Here is a 15,432-nt window from a genome sequence, read left to right as displayed (position 1 = left end):
CTTTCGCTGATCCTAAATTCGCTGACGGCACCAGTTGCTGGTTTTACGGTTTTTGTAGCCGTAAAGGCTCATCCAAGTCAACGTATTTTCTCGTTGGAATTTCTGTTTACCTTCTTGCACTTGTTCAGCGTTGCAGAGATCAGGGTTGTTCCCACGACATCTGTGTTCTTTAGGAACTTGCTGTTATTCATAGCTTCGCTGTTCTATCAGAGCTTTTACTGATAGTATCGCAATGATAATTCGAAGCAGTAGAAACCGATCTGTTGCTAACGGCTCGAGACTGGCTCTCTCCAGTATACCGAGTGTTCGTTCACTGCTCTCTAAGAGAAGTTGCTTCCAATATTACTATGATTAGTGTTATGATATGGGCTAAACCTCGCTTATCCCTTTTTACTATTCTAACGTGTCTCGTCTTATGTTACCGCAATTCCTTTTGGTAACCTTTTTACCGATCGCGTTTCTCCTAGACTACCTCTATTCTCTCACACCTCAAATGATACAGTACCCCTCTATTATGTATCTATAAATCTGTATCGGTCCTTTTTATTTCTTCTTGCGTGTTGGTCCGGGGATTGACCTACCTTCAATAAAACCCATTTTAATCAAAGAATCACATATTTTTTTAATCGTAAGCCTGAAGCAAGCATCTTCTTTTTCGTGGAAGCTTCAATCAGTCAATGAAAATGGATACGAACTTTGTCGGGACAATGGAGACAGGTTCATTGAGCGCGAGCTGCGGTAAAACAGGACATCGGTCTAGGCAACCTCAAGGCTAACAACAGAGGACGTTCAGCATTTTCGCCTCCATTGTCAGATTCCACAGGGTGGCACTCTAGTCACGTCACCGACGTCGTGACCTTTAGCGGATCAACGTTTCCTTTGGCCTTTGAAAAACATTGATGAGGAACCAGTCATACAGTCAGACTTATAGAGCCGTTACTTTATAGCTCCCTCACGCCTTACACAATCCGTTCAGCCATTTTACTCAAACCAGTATTTTTAGTTATAGCTGTGCTTCGAAGGTGTACATTGCCCAAAAATTAGCTGACTGCTCCCAGCGACTACAGCTTCAAGTCTAATACAAGTCCAACGATGCTCGTGTACAAAATAAGCAGTCAACTAATAATTAAGTTGATATTTTGTTCTTCAAACCAATATATCTATAAAAACGGACAGCTACAGAAGGAAGATCTATGTTCTAAGCCTTCGCCAAAAGACACACTTTATGAATTTGAAATGTGCCGATGATTTTGTAGCAATCTACGAACCACCTACCATTAATCTCGAAAAGCTTGCACGCTTCTTTATCGTTTGTCAGGATGAGCAAGGAGCCGGGTATTTTTAATGATGAAAAATGGCGTTCCAAACATAAACGTATCGCTTACAGAATGACAGATATTTATATGCAGTCAATTTGTTCTATATTGTCCTACATGCATACTTGTCCAGGTAGCCCATACTAATAAATTCGTATATTTTCTAATTTAAGATTTACGCTATTACGTTATTGAGGACATTCGCAAACGTTGGCCGGCACCCACCGCCCGTCACGTATGCTTGCTATTAATTTCCGCATCATTTGTTACCTTCGGTACGACCTTCAGGACAAAGCTTCATATTATAATTTTTTAGTTTTGCGCATGGCCGTTTAGGGCAAGAGACCATCGAGAGTCAGGCAGCGACAAGAAAAACCTTGGCTCGTACGTCTATGCCCAACAGGGTAAACAGTACAATGCAAGTGATTGGATCGGTACACGCGCACACGCACATATACCGTAAGGACCGTAAGGAAACCGACGACTAGAATTCGTACGTGACCTGTGGACAACTGTAGATTGTAAAGCAATCATCGGCTACCACAACGAATACACACTATCACTGCCATGACAACTTATCGTCTGCTCCAATGCCATTGAACAGACTAAAAGCTTTAGTCGAAACTAAACACAACGTTTTTGCTGATTTTTCCATTCGATCGATCACTCGACATCCTCATTTACGACAAATAAAAGCTTCTGAACGATAGGAACCAAGTTGTTATTAAGATTGAAAATAGAAAAATATTTCACTAATAGCGCTTCAAGCCTTCTACAATATATAGATATATACAAAAGATGAATACTGCGCGTTGTTGATCCTTTATTAGTCTTTTTAAAGTTCTTTTGAAGATTGATATAGATGCGCAATTGATTTGTCATTCCCATATGAAGCTGGCCAAAGTCGCAGCTGGTCTAGGTCGAGCACGATTCCTGCTTGTCCTAGTATTTTACTACAATAGAGCCTCAAATGTTGGCACGTTCTACCTCGTTTCCGGCAGTCGGTTGCTGCTGCTGCTGCTGCTGCTGTTGATCCTGGTACAGTTTTCTGCGACTGCCAGTTGCTAGATTTGTCAAAGCCCTACTGATTGGGGCACACGCGCAGCATCGCCATTTGCACCAAAACCTCAACTCGGGCTGAATAATCAGGAAAATTGGGGCACTTGCGATGAAGTTTAGCAAGAGAGCCATATCACAAATGTCCTCCACCCAATAAGGAACATTAATATGCAACATCCGTATTTCAATCATTACCTGGTGTAAAACGTACAAAAAAAGGTAACATTATAATGTCAAGCTAGAAAGCGTTAGTTATCAGGGAGTGGTATATAATTGGCTGGCCACATATAGACAGCTCTGTGACTACTAAGTAGTTAGTACGCCTGAATAAAGTTCCGCCAGCTGTTTGTCTACGTAAAAGTGTTAACAGAATCATTGACAAACAGAACTCAAAGAAGAGTCTGTCATCTACGACAATTTTATTTCTACTTGGCGTGATATGAAGAATGCTGCATATTGTAAACATTAGAACTAAAGGCAATCGTTGAATGCTGTCAACAACGGCTACTGGAGATCCTTAATGAGGATAGGGCTACGATCGAAATCGCAATAACAAAGTACACTCGTCCGTTGTTCGCTCACTGTTGACAAAACGTAAACGTACTTGTTGAAATCTGACAAAAAACAACTGTTTCGGGATAAGCAGTTACCTACTTTCTACCTATCGACGTTTTTTTTACACAAGCGTGTCATACATGATAAAAAGGCTCGAAAGAAATACTCGTGCATTGCCTAGAGCTGATTCTAGCCGGTTAGTCAGTCCTGTCCCTACGCTAGTCTATACGCACATAGGCTATGATGTGCTCGAATTAAAAAAGTACTGCCACAGAATATAGGAGTACATAATTTCATTAGGAAACGTATTGAAATTAATAAAATGAGACTTCTAATTAAGTATCAGTTTACCTTGCTTTTGAAATAGACGCTCAGAGATCAAAAGAAAATAGTCAAAATAAAGGCAACTTCCTCCTTTGGATATATATATTCGTTTCGACTAAAAAATAATAATAAAATGTTTATTGACAATGCCTTTGTAATATAAGCATAAGCTGCATTGTTATGTCAACAGCACAAGATAAATTATAATGCGATAAAAAAACGTACGGCAAATGGCATGACAAAAAGTGTATTCTTGATGGTGAGACAGTTGACAAGTTTCTGTTCAGACCAGAAACTTATGAGACGCGCAGGAACCGATGCCGATATCGTTGCCTAAATGTGGCCAATCAAAGTATTTCTTTAGTACTGACCGTTTAAAAAATTGTTTTTTTAAAATATGTCGAGATTGAGCTCCAGATGCGTTAACGCATGACGAGACAATGATCGGCTAATAAATGTCGTTCATCGACATTATCTCGTGCGTCTATTTCTTGACTTTTCATCCAGTTCAATGGTGACATTTTAAGAAAGGAATTGAAATTGAATATACCTTGACGTAAAGGTAGATAGCAACGATCCAGAGGGTGAGAAGTGAGACGATCAGAAGACCAAAACGAATCTTAGTGCAGATCATCCCAATAATAGAGATCGCCCTTTCCTCTGCTTTGAAGAACAAAAAAGAGCAACTTTCTGAAGGATGCCGCTGACCTGTTGACAGTATAAGCCGGTAGTTAGGTAACAGTTTGTGTCTGCCAATGCCGAGCGGCAAAGCTTGCAGGTTCGCCAGGGCAGGCCGTAGAATCGTTGTCGGTGACTAGGTAACAAAGCTTCGAGCGTTCTACTGCGTGTTGAGTGAAACTAACTGGGGATACATTTGAAATAATAAAAGCGCATCTCTATCTTTACTTTTACGGAGCTGTATTTCAATTTGCCAGCTCAGCTTTATGTAATAATCGTAATGCCAAACTTTTTTCCTCTCGTAAGAAATGCATACGCAGAGAACACTCTAATACATTATCTGGTAGAAATTACTTCTACAAGGGACCTAGTTTGATTATTTCTACCCCGCTGTAATCAAATCTTCATTGAAGCTTCAATAAAATACGTCAGGACTGCCCTACATACTTGTAGCAGTCGGAACAAAAGCTGGAATAGAATAAGGGTCGGCTGGTTGACATGTCAAAATTACAGGGAACAAGACTGTTCCGAAACGAGAACGTTTAGTGTAATTTCAACGGTCGTCGCAGAGAGTGTGTACATATTTCTACCGCTTCATGGAGGAGCTGTTCATTCTCGAGCATTAAATAAATTTCTTATATAATAATAATAATAACAACAAAAAGACTTATTTTTATTATTGAATTCGTACAGGCTACATGTATTTAGTCATATTATGGAAAGCTATAAAAAACGCAAAATATTAAGAAAAAACTAGTATATATAGGAGAAAAATATTTGTTAATCTAGGTACCCACTATGTGGGCAATGTGAGAACGTAACTATACGTTGAAACGATATATGATCAACCTAGTTGTACGACCCTGGTTAAACAACGGACGGTTAAAAATATTGATCTGATTAAGGCATGACATACAACACTAAACGAAACTAATTCAAATTATAGTAAAACGTTCAATTAACGTAAGGTGATCGTGACTTAGAAAAGTTTTCTAAATACAGAGATCTAATTTAACAATCACTCAGAAGCACTTAATTACACGTATAAAGATAGTGTTCGTTGACTTTCTAGGAATACGCACCGAGTACGAAGAAGATAGGTGTTGCAAGCACAGCGCATATTATAATAAAATCGACAACAAGTGACACTCGATGCCGGAACAGAAAGGCGACCAATGGAGACGTCGAGGCGGAACGCTGATGCGTAACTGCCTCGTGCAGAGCGAACAGCGCCGGTAATCCGAGTGACGCTACCTTCGACGACTCATAGATTAGGAAACGAAGCCGACAAAACCAAATCGGATCGTGCAGGCCACCTGGGCTCGCGTCACACGATGCGTGCAAAAACAATACAACAAGATGTAGCCATTACCTATTCTTGAATCTTATGAAGAACTTAATCAAGCATAACATGAAATACTATCCTATATATAATAAATGAAAGCTAAGAGATATCCCTCTACAGTGAGGGGACAAAAACCAAGCGTTCTTGCTTTACTACTGGTATTTCAAGTTTAAAAGATTCATGAAGACACTTTTTCTTGTTTAGTTGTCTAGGTAACGCAACACCTTCGATTTCTTGAAACCCTTTACCCCTTCCGACCCCGTTATTTCAAGCTCAGAATTATGGGTTTATTGATTACAAAAAAAAAAAAGGTGAGTGATAAATTAACCCTCATGTAGTTGATATATTCTAAAGATTATATTTTTAAAAATCAGCAGTCCTGTTATTCACCTTTTTTTTGTGCTAAAATGTTAATTCATATATAATTAATTTGTTATTGTAAAATAATTATTTTAGTAATACAGCAGCACCATGTTATTTTAGTCTGATTTTACCTTGATAGTCGTATGTATGTATACATATATATATATATATATATATATATATATAGAATGGGACACCTAAAACAGGATTTTTTTATGCTTCGTTTATAAAGTCGTATTTAACTCAAAACAGGTATTTCAGCAAACAGGTAAACAGCATTGTCATATGTGCTGGAGCTGCAATCCGTGACGGTGACGCTTATTCAATATAACACCACTCACCGCGGTCGCAGCTTCAGTTTGGAACCTAAAACATTCACTGATAATTTTCATAATGTTTGTTTCTCAATCCGTAAATGACATTTTCACAGTAGCCATAAACTCGCAAGGTACTAGGTGGAAACTTGTGAAAAGTGTTGCTCAAATACATGTTATATTAAAAAAAAATGCAGGAAATTTTTGGAAAATGAAATCTTCCAAGTTTATAAAATCTATAGAAGATTTACTGATTTGCCCCATGCAAATCTTTTCTTGGATCTTTCAGAAACCTCACGAAAACGAGCAATAGATTGTCGATTTCGGGATGAAAGATAGTTTTTGAAGGATACGTGGAAAGTGAGAGGATGGAATAGTAGCTTATTATGCAAAGACTATGCGTTCTTTCCACCACGACAGATTCACTTTTTTGCTCTAGATAGAATAGGCTTTTTTCAGCGGCGGAACGAGGTTACAACGGACAGCCGACCAGATCTCGGTGCCTTACTATGTATACAAACACATATATACATATATAGCACAAGCAAGTTGTGAGTTAATAAAATGTATAGCATGTGGACATACTGTACGTCTGCATGAATTGGCCAAAGAGATAATAGTCGCAGAGGAAGGCCACCGTATAGGCAAGTTCGTTGAGTACGATAGCGAGCATAAATAGTTCGTTTGCAGAAAGGGGAAGCTTTCGGCGGGCGAGTACGCAAGCTAGGGCTGCGTTTACGACAGCTCCAACGGCTAAAGCAGGAGCGACCGTGTAGCGACATGACCATCCACACCAATGCGAACTGTTACTTTCCCAGAACTCGTCTGTGTTTAGAAACAAACCAAAAAAATACGACGCATTATATTGTTGCAGAGCTTTAAAACATTCATCCCTATCAAAAACTTCATCAATAGGCAATGGTATAACTCCACTTCCACTTGAATCCAAACCAAGCCAGAAAATTATATTTCGATAGTTATCACAAATAGCCAATAGTGAAATATTCAAACAAAAGGAGCAAATTTATTAGGCGGCATAGATCAAGCCAAGTCAAAGCCTATATCTGATGCCTTAAGCTTGGTGCAGTTTGTGGCCATGAACCGCCAATTATTGACAAAGGCGGCCTGGAACGTTTTTAACCTAACACAGAAAAGACTTAAACGCTTTTTTATTTGTCAACATAATATTCTGGTTAGTACATACGCGTTTGCTAGCATACATGTATTACCTATGGTTATTAACGGCAAAACTTTAATCTAGTTTAGCAAGGCTTTGGGTATGCTCAGTCTGTCGTGTATTTGATCCTAAATGTAAAAACGCGGCACCCGATGCGCAATTAGTTTTTTTCATATTTACACCTTCAGAAGGTATATGACAAACCCATTCATTCAAAATGCTCGCAGCCTGAACGGTTCCTCTAAACCTAATTTGGTAGTCATCTACCGTTTGGTGAACTTTTCCGATGTAATTTTCAGTTGTACCATATGTTCATCGCTAATTAAGCTGCTACCCACATGTATTGGCTTTCAAATGCAATAATCTACAGACGGCTTTACGATTATTTTTTTCAAAAATATTTTTTTAAAAATGCCGCCTTTGTATTTCAACATTTTTTACCAATAGTGTCATTTTGTTGCTGAGGCTGGAAGTTTTTCAGACTATCCTTGTTTAGCGAAAAACAATACGCAAATCAGCTTTTTAACAAACAATTAATCTAGTAGAAAAACAATAAACGTTAAATGATATATGAAGATAGATTCAACATACGCTGATAGATTGTGATAGAAAAAGAGATGACCGCCTTTCAAAGAATCTACCGGAATATCGAAGAAGTATATGGTGTCACAATAGATAATATGTTGTGCTACCTACAAACAAAATGTTCATTTTCTAGTAGTATCTCAATTAAAATCAGTGACATAATCTTCGACTGGATCCCACCATGCAGCAGGTAGTATTAGCCAATAGGAGTTTGTGGCCTGGTCACAAAAAGAAGTCCTAGTACTGGGGAACATTCAGCAGAAATGTATCATATTACCTTTACGGTACGTTTAAGGGCGAAATTAATTTATTTCATAGGCCTTTTTGGGGTCGTGTGCAGACTTGCCAGTAGTTCTGCGTAACTTCCTGTTGCTGAGCTTACCCCGATTTTCTCTGCCGTCTATATCTACTACAGAAATAGGTCCTGAATGTTATATTGAAAAGATTATTTATTCTCGTAGCCATAAACGGCGTCTGTTGCTGGGGGCGGTCATCCGAATGGTTAACGTGCATCTCTTTGAGTGCTCTGTCATGGTAACCGTAAACAAAACAAGTATGCGGCTATCAGTGGTTCAAATTTGGGTGTTGAAAAAATTATCATTACCGAAAGCTATGAATACCAAGGGCTATGATGTAAATGTGCTCCTTATATGGTTACCAAGCTGTTTCGTAGACCTGTTGAAGAAGCCCTAGATACGTCAAGCAATTCCTATTGCGGCTAGATCCCAAGTAGGGGCAAATCCTCGATACTGTACCCAAATAGGGTTGATTTTGAGAGTGTGCTCATGGAGAAACTACACTGGAGACCGAAGAAAAGGCTTTCGCCTGCTATTAAAGTACTGAACCCCTGGAAAAGTAAGAATCGTCTACTCTTTCGAAGTGACCTACTTTATTGAATTGGAATATGTTTCTTGCACCTTCGAAACCAAAGTTGTGACATACCGTCTTCTGTCGGATCCAGGTCTTCCATTGCACGATCTAACAAACGATCACTGAGCAAGCTATCGAGCTGCTTTCAGGCTATCTTCTGGTTCTTCAGTTCCAGGAATTGATTTTTTGAAGTAATGAGATTTTTAATATTTTCATGTATGAAAACTTCCACAGCTATCATTCGGTATATCGTCAACCGGAGATCAGGCAACGCCCAACCTAAATGGAAAGCTATAACAAAGAACACACAAGCCTGGTTATTTTATGACAGGGTGGGGATCGCACAATAAACGCTCAGTGCGGTCGTTAGTGCAGTCTGGCTACGTCTTGATTTATCCGAATCACTTTAGTTAGGAAGCATCTCCATATGCGTTCACTGTTGGGTGCCGCTTGTGCCCACTGCACAAATCATCAGATCATCAGGTACCGTGCCGCCGCTGTTTATCGCGAATAGACGCACAGGAAAGGATGCTTGCTAGGTTTTAGCGCTCATTGATCGTCTTGAAGAATGAACAACACCGAAAGTTGCTACTTTTCTCTCACTCTGTCCTCCATTTAGACGTTGTCATTCTTTCAGCCGTAATGCTTTAATTCTTGATCTTTGTTTGAATCATCTTTACCTTCACATCCATATTAGGATGGAGGGCAATGCTTAGCTTTGACCAGAGATGTAAGGGAACCCGAAATCACAGAGAGGCCCGGCGAATCGCTGCTAATCGGGAAGAGACAATTGCGGCTTCGATGGCGCCGTGATACGGCGACCCAAGATTGTTTTTGCGTTCGGAGATGTTAGCGCTCTATACGTTCGAACGTAGTGTACGGCTGAGCTTATTGTACGGCATAAAATATCGAAGGAGTGTCGAAATCCGTGCGCAAGAATAGAAAATAACAATTTCCATCGTGAAGTAATTGAAAATTGTATGATAATTCAACGTACATAGAGAATATTCGTCCTGCTTTAAATTTTAATAAATTGTACATCTCCATCAACTTCTTGATGCATATTCGTATGGGTAGCTTACTTAACAACTTTAACTTGAAGATAAATGTACAATATGATTTTTACTTGCGTGTTCCACTGCGGGACGCGATGTATCCTTCAAAAAGTGTGCACGATATGAGTTTTCTAATTTTTCATGTTTATAGTATTGTGCTATTGTTAAGGGCCCTAGTGCTGAGTTGTAATGCGTTGCAAAAAATTATATGGGTTCTTATAATACATGCAAGGTAGATAAGAATTCATTTTTCAGTTGAAATTAGTATGTGGATCATTAATAGCGTAGATAGCAATATGTAGTTACACATTTTTCTAATGTCAGAGCAGTATGCTTCAAGCCATAAAAATGAGATTTTCTGTTCCTTGCGTCTTTCGTACACAAATGAATAGTATAGAGGTTTTTTTTCCTATTCGTTCATGTACCAGATCTGGCCTTAACAGATCTACAATTATCCGTAGAGTTTATAATGTAAACAGAGTATCTGAAATATTTTAATAACATAATCAAAGTATGTTCATCTACATGTGAAATTTTTTCTATTATTAAGCCAAGAACTTGTGTGGAAAGTGGCCTAATATCTGTGTCAACCTCAGTAGCTCCTAATCTGCCGCTTTAGAAATAATTCGAAGAGCGTGGGCCGTATGATGTTACGAGGAAGGTTCTTGCAGACGAAAGAAGTCCACGTCTGACCAAATTGTCTCCTAGTAACAACTTACGGTAGATCTACTGTTACAGTATGGGAAAACTCTCGTTATTTTCCTTACAAGACCGTTTTGCTCATTAGCATACAATAATTTCAACCACGCATTCGTTGAACATAGATGGTTCAAAAGTGTAATAGATATACAGACTGGTGAAAAGTATGGAGGGGCCTTGACAATCTAGGTGACCATAAAAGGTACCTGTCTCGGGAAGGGTACGCAAAAGAATCTTGACCGTTGGCATCCTTCGTAGCCTATTTTTGGTAATCAGTATTTTACTGGCGGAGATGTATTTGATTAATGAGAACGAGCGTACATTATTAGTAATACACTGTAAGAAATAAACGCAAACCGCTGAACTAACGTCTCTATTGAACTTGGCTTTTAAGGACTCTTTTTAGAAGAACTGAAGTCCATTGACTCAGAAGTTGAAATGAGATGAAATCGGTGAATGTCTTTAGAATGCACTATAAAATGGGTAGAAGACAACAACAACAGCATATATAAATAAATCGTGCAATAAAGATTGTGATTATGATGATACTCATAATTCATGCAACACCATTGACTTACGGTGTATCTATACGATTGGCATAGCTAGAGAAGGCATGATGTAGACCATCTTTAGGAAGGAAATCACAGATACTAGGATGCTTACGATACGTTCCTCGTATGCTATTTCGTCTGCTGTTGTGAAAAGTTCAAACAGTATACATCCTACACTTTATTGGTAGAAAAAAGGGTACCATAAGGAATACTTTCCATTATGAACACCTTTTTTTTTTTCACTCGATGGACAAATATTGGCAGGTTTGATATTATACTTATAATAAAAGGTTCCACTTGACGGAAGAGTCTTAGGAATCTTACTAAAAAGTAGTATATGATTTGATTAAAATTTCGATTTAGCACAATCTGAGATATAGAGATCTAGCTCAGGCAATTTATTCTGCATCCATTAGGAATCTCTTGGCTAAGTACAATATGTATGTGGGAAAATTTAGCGATGGCAGACTTATCCTCAAAATGTTGCATCTTAACCAGAGAAACCAAGATTAACCTAAAGGTTTGTTCAAAGAGTTTCAAAAGACTCAAAGGTTCTCGTTCAAGAATGAAGGTTAGAGAAAATCGCTGAGCTAAAACGCAGTGTCTATGCTGAGCAAAAAACGCTCTGAAGTTTGCAAAATTCACACATGAAGAAGACCACAAAGCAAAGATCTTCTTTTCTTGATTGTGTCTTGCCTTATTTTAGGAGAATATTTGTGAATACCTATTATATTTTACTGTTGGTTTTTTACGGTAGTTCTGAATCAGCGCCGGTCTACACAAATCCGCTATGTAACTTGGATTAAGTACAAATTGTTTTGATGTGTAAAGCAATATTTTAAGAGAAATTTTATGCACATTTGACTAACATCAAATGGCACTGAAAGTTTGCTTCATCCGTATAACCCTCAAGCATGTCAATTCTCACCCATTTCTTTGCGAATGGTTTGAAAAGTTTTCAATAAACTTCCTCGCCCATAAGATGGCAATAGGTTTTACCTAGAGTTATGGAACACGATGAGTTCAGGAAATGGAAAAAAATTTCGGACGGTTCATGGATATAAGTAGGGTATCAGCGAATCAGACAGTGAACTACTCGACCGCCCTTTCTTAATAGGTAAAGCTTGTCACAAGAAACAGAGCTGTCGGTGTTACAGGATGGTCCGTAATGCTTTCTTCACATGTTGCCAACCCAAACGGTACAGTAGCATGCATCAATTGGGGTTTGTTTCGGGAGGTTGTCCAGTTGTATGGGTTACTGTTTCTGGGGTAATCACTCCGCAACATTCACTATTGTGTTTTACTGAAGCGCTGACTGTATCAACCACTGAAAGGTATCAGCAACCTTTTTTCAGTCAATCAAAAAGTCTAACATCAGCACACAGCGAAGTTGCTTCTGCTTAGTGTGAACAAGTTTACGTGCTTGTCTATGATCTGTAAAAAAGAACCGCAGTGGTTTCGCAGTGAAGATCACGGCCGCTAACCTATACTCCTAAACGCCTAAAATCTACACGTCTCACCCAAGATCAGCTCGTGTCGGCGGGGAACAGCGCGCCAAACGAGCTGCCGTCAGTTCTCGGCATGCATAAGAATATGGTACGCAACGTAAGAAGTAAACCGCACTGGTTGGTGGCAATGCATTGTTTAACCAACGATGTAGATGATTTTTTTGAAAGTGAGCAAACCATACTTTTGTTATCCATATGCAAATTTTAAGATAAAAACCCGAGAATTACGCAATTATTAAACATATAATAATTATCTATATTAAACTGTATTATGTCAATAGCACTATAGTTTCACCTACCAATTAGGGTCGATTATAAAAATATGTTTCTAGAATTGTACGGTACAACTATAGTTGGTCGAACCTTAGATCATCCAGCTTTGGATCATCCTAGAGCACGCATCTTCTTTCACTTGCTCATCTGCTATTTTTCTGCACGTAACATGCTGGTGATGATGACATACATCACACACTTTCGCGTACATAAGAGAGGACGAGTTTACCAAGGCAAGCTATTCTGACTTCGACTTAAGAGTACCGAGCTTGTCAGCAGGCTCACAATCATCAACGGCCGGTATTTTCTTTTTTTTTCCACTCATTCCCTTTCGGCGTGTGGGGGCGCTCTGTTGCTGTCCTCGTGGTACACAGTTGCGTTTTACGCTATTGCACGCTGTTCCATAGGCGATTCGAAACGAATGCTACTGTTATAGCGCACCATAACGTTTCAAGACCAAGTGCAGCGTACCAGCGTTAGCTAGCGACCAACAGGAGAAGTCTAGAGAGGGATGGCCTGAGGAACTACAAGAAATAGCTACGAAGTGAGCCGTGCGCCACAGGCGCAATAGCGCCAAGGTAGGTACTATCGGATTCCTTTAGGCCACATTTTGGAGGCCAAACCGGCCTAGAAACTGTAAAGAATTACATATGAATCTCGTGCTATCTATAGGACAAAGAAATCGATACAAACGAATACAGCCAACTAACGTAAGGTTATCCCCTAAAACATGTGCTCCATATATTCGGCTTATCAGCTTCAATGCTAGTCTATAGGATTCGCGGGCTATAGTAGGCATGAAATCGGCAATCGGTTTCCCCTTATAATATCTTAGTAGAGAGAAGTTTATGCTAAACAACTTCTACAGCTTTTATAATAAAAACATGTCCTCAACAATTACGGATTCGGTAAGTTCGTCTTATTTTTAGAATTGGTGTTAATATATTGGTGGAACTCGATACGTAGTGCAGCCTGAGTTTGTCCTTAGACACTACAATATGATGCATAACACCTAGGACATGTTCAATAAAATGTATGCATGTGATTATATAGTGACTTGCATCGATGAGGTCACCGCACATTTGGTTAGTCTTTACATTCGTGTACAATAATGCTTAGATTAATTATTTGTCGCAAATTGCTCCCATGCCATACTGAATGTCTATTAAACGAGGGATCCTTTGAACGGATGTGCTGAAAAAGGAATATTACAAAAAGCCTATTTTCTATCAAATTCATTTTAGACACTTGAGACGTGTGCTTTTCGCCGTCGTATTCTTCAACCCTTTTATCCCAATTAACCGTGCGGAAGTTATTCAGTATAACAAACAGCTCTACTTAATTCAACATACGTGGGCAAGATTTGAAAAACTAAGAAGACGTTTTGCGAGAACATGATTTTTTTTTCTCTTGATTCGTTTTTCAGTGGAAAAAGGCCGACGCCGCTACTTCTGGAGAACCTAGATTACTCGGGATACATTTGAGAGCGCCAAACGAGTTACTTCAAGGTTTTCTCCTTTGCCAACACCTTAACCCCTTTTCTCGCCCATGTAGTTCTACGAAGCTGCGCAGCGCCCGCTTCATACATCATCCGGTTAAGCACGCTTCCGCACCGATCCGCCAATGCAACCTAAGTTCAGTCATTTCGCATGCTAGCGAGCGCATATTTTACCGAAGACTTCAAACCGTCAAAGAATATTTATAGGATGTGAATCAACTTCTGGAACAAACGCATTAATAGTAACGACCCGCCAAATTTCGGTAGGCAAAATAGTCTTAAGGTGTGTCACACGCAATAAAAAAATCCACTGTATTTATAATTTTTATAAAAAAAGTGAGCCAGCTACAACATCTGTGATCATTATGAGAGCTACAAGCACATATGTCTTCGCTGAGACTTCAACCTATGACTTCTCTCTGAATCATCTCCGACACAACTGCCGACTTGTTTATAGTGTACAATAAATTATTCTCTATCTAGTTGGGTGAATAGTTATATTATTTGTTCGCGTGACCAAAAATCGTTCGCATGTTTACATGTCGTGACAAGACGGTAAAAGCAATAAAAGAAGCTATTTTCTTCGAAATTGGTATAGTTTATCATTATCAATTTTTCCCCGCCTATACGTAGTCTAACGTACGTTCGTTAGCATTAAGCTAGCCTAGTTCTCCGAATTTAGGTTTTTTTACAATCTAATCTTTCACAAAAATCTACACTCATTGTTCCGGTGCAATGATGGTACATATATATATATATACGTTAAGAAATTTTGTGTACTATATAATTGGCGCTTGTCTAAAGTTATTTCTTTATTAACTCTCGTTCTATCTTTCTTTCGTTCGTCCTCGAACAGGGCAAGACGCTTCTTATGCATGTGTGCGCGACGTAAATACGTTGCACGTCATGCACTCCTGAGTCCTGTTCGCTATCGTTTATCATGCAACAGCCGGTGTGCGTACCATTTTCTGATTTTATATATAGCTGGAGATATAAGTGGCATCAGTCCTCTAGGCGTGAAAAAGTCATTGTCGTGCGTAGACTGATGCATGGAAGCCGTTTGTTACACGAATCCTACTTGGGGGAAGTTACCCCGTTTGTCTCTCTTGAACTATCCCCTCCTCAGTGGCTACACCTTTTTTTCCGTCATTGATTCGGTGGTCTAGCAATATACATTGTCGCATCAAATGTGAGCGGTCTAACACGAATTTATTACGATAAAACCGTCACTTGTATAGCAGTCTAGCTGATGAGCGAAACTG

At 39.2% G+C, this 15,432-nt stretch overlaps 1 protein-coding gene across 1 annotated transcript; it reads right to left on the bottom strand.

Annotated features, from left to right (window-relative positions):
- Positions 1 to 2,122: 2,122 nt before the first annotated feature.
- Positions 2,123 to 9,514, bottom strand: LOC111244475 (uncharacterized). The gene is made up of 6 exons (XM_022791658.2): positions 8,659 to 9,514; positions 6,540 to 6,779; positions 5,015 to 5,248; positions 3,805 to 3,962; positions 3,480 to 3,587; positions 2,123 to 2,570 (listed from the first exon to the last, which is right to left on the bottom strand). The coding sequence occupies exons 1-6, from the start codon at positions 8,684 to 8,686 to the stop codon at positions 2,283 to 2,285; spliced, it is 1,056 nt and encodes a 351-aa protein (XP_022647393.1). The 5' UTR covers positions 8,687 to 9,514; the 3' UTR covers positions 2,123 to 2,282.
- Between the last annotated feature and the right edge of the window lie 5,918 nt (positions 9,515 to 15,432).

Source organism: Varroa destructor, unplaced genomic scaffold, assembly GCF_002443255.2.
Source record: "Varroa destructor unplaced genomic scaffold, Vdes_3.0 BEIS01000002.1, whole genome shotgun sequence".
Classification (NCBI taxonomy): Eukaryota; Metazoa; Arthropoda; class Arachnida; order Mesostigmata; family Varroidae; genus Varroa; species Varroa destructor.
This window is presented reverse-complemented; position numbering and strand designations above follow the sequence as displayed.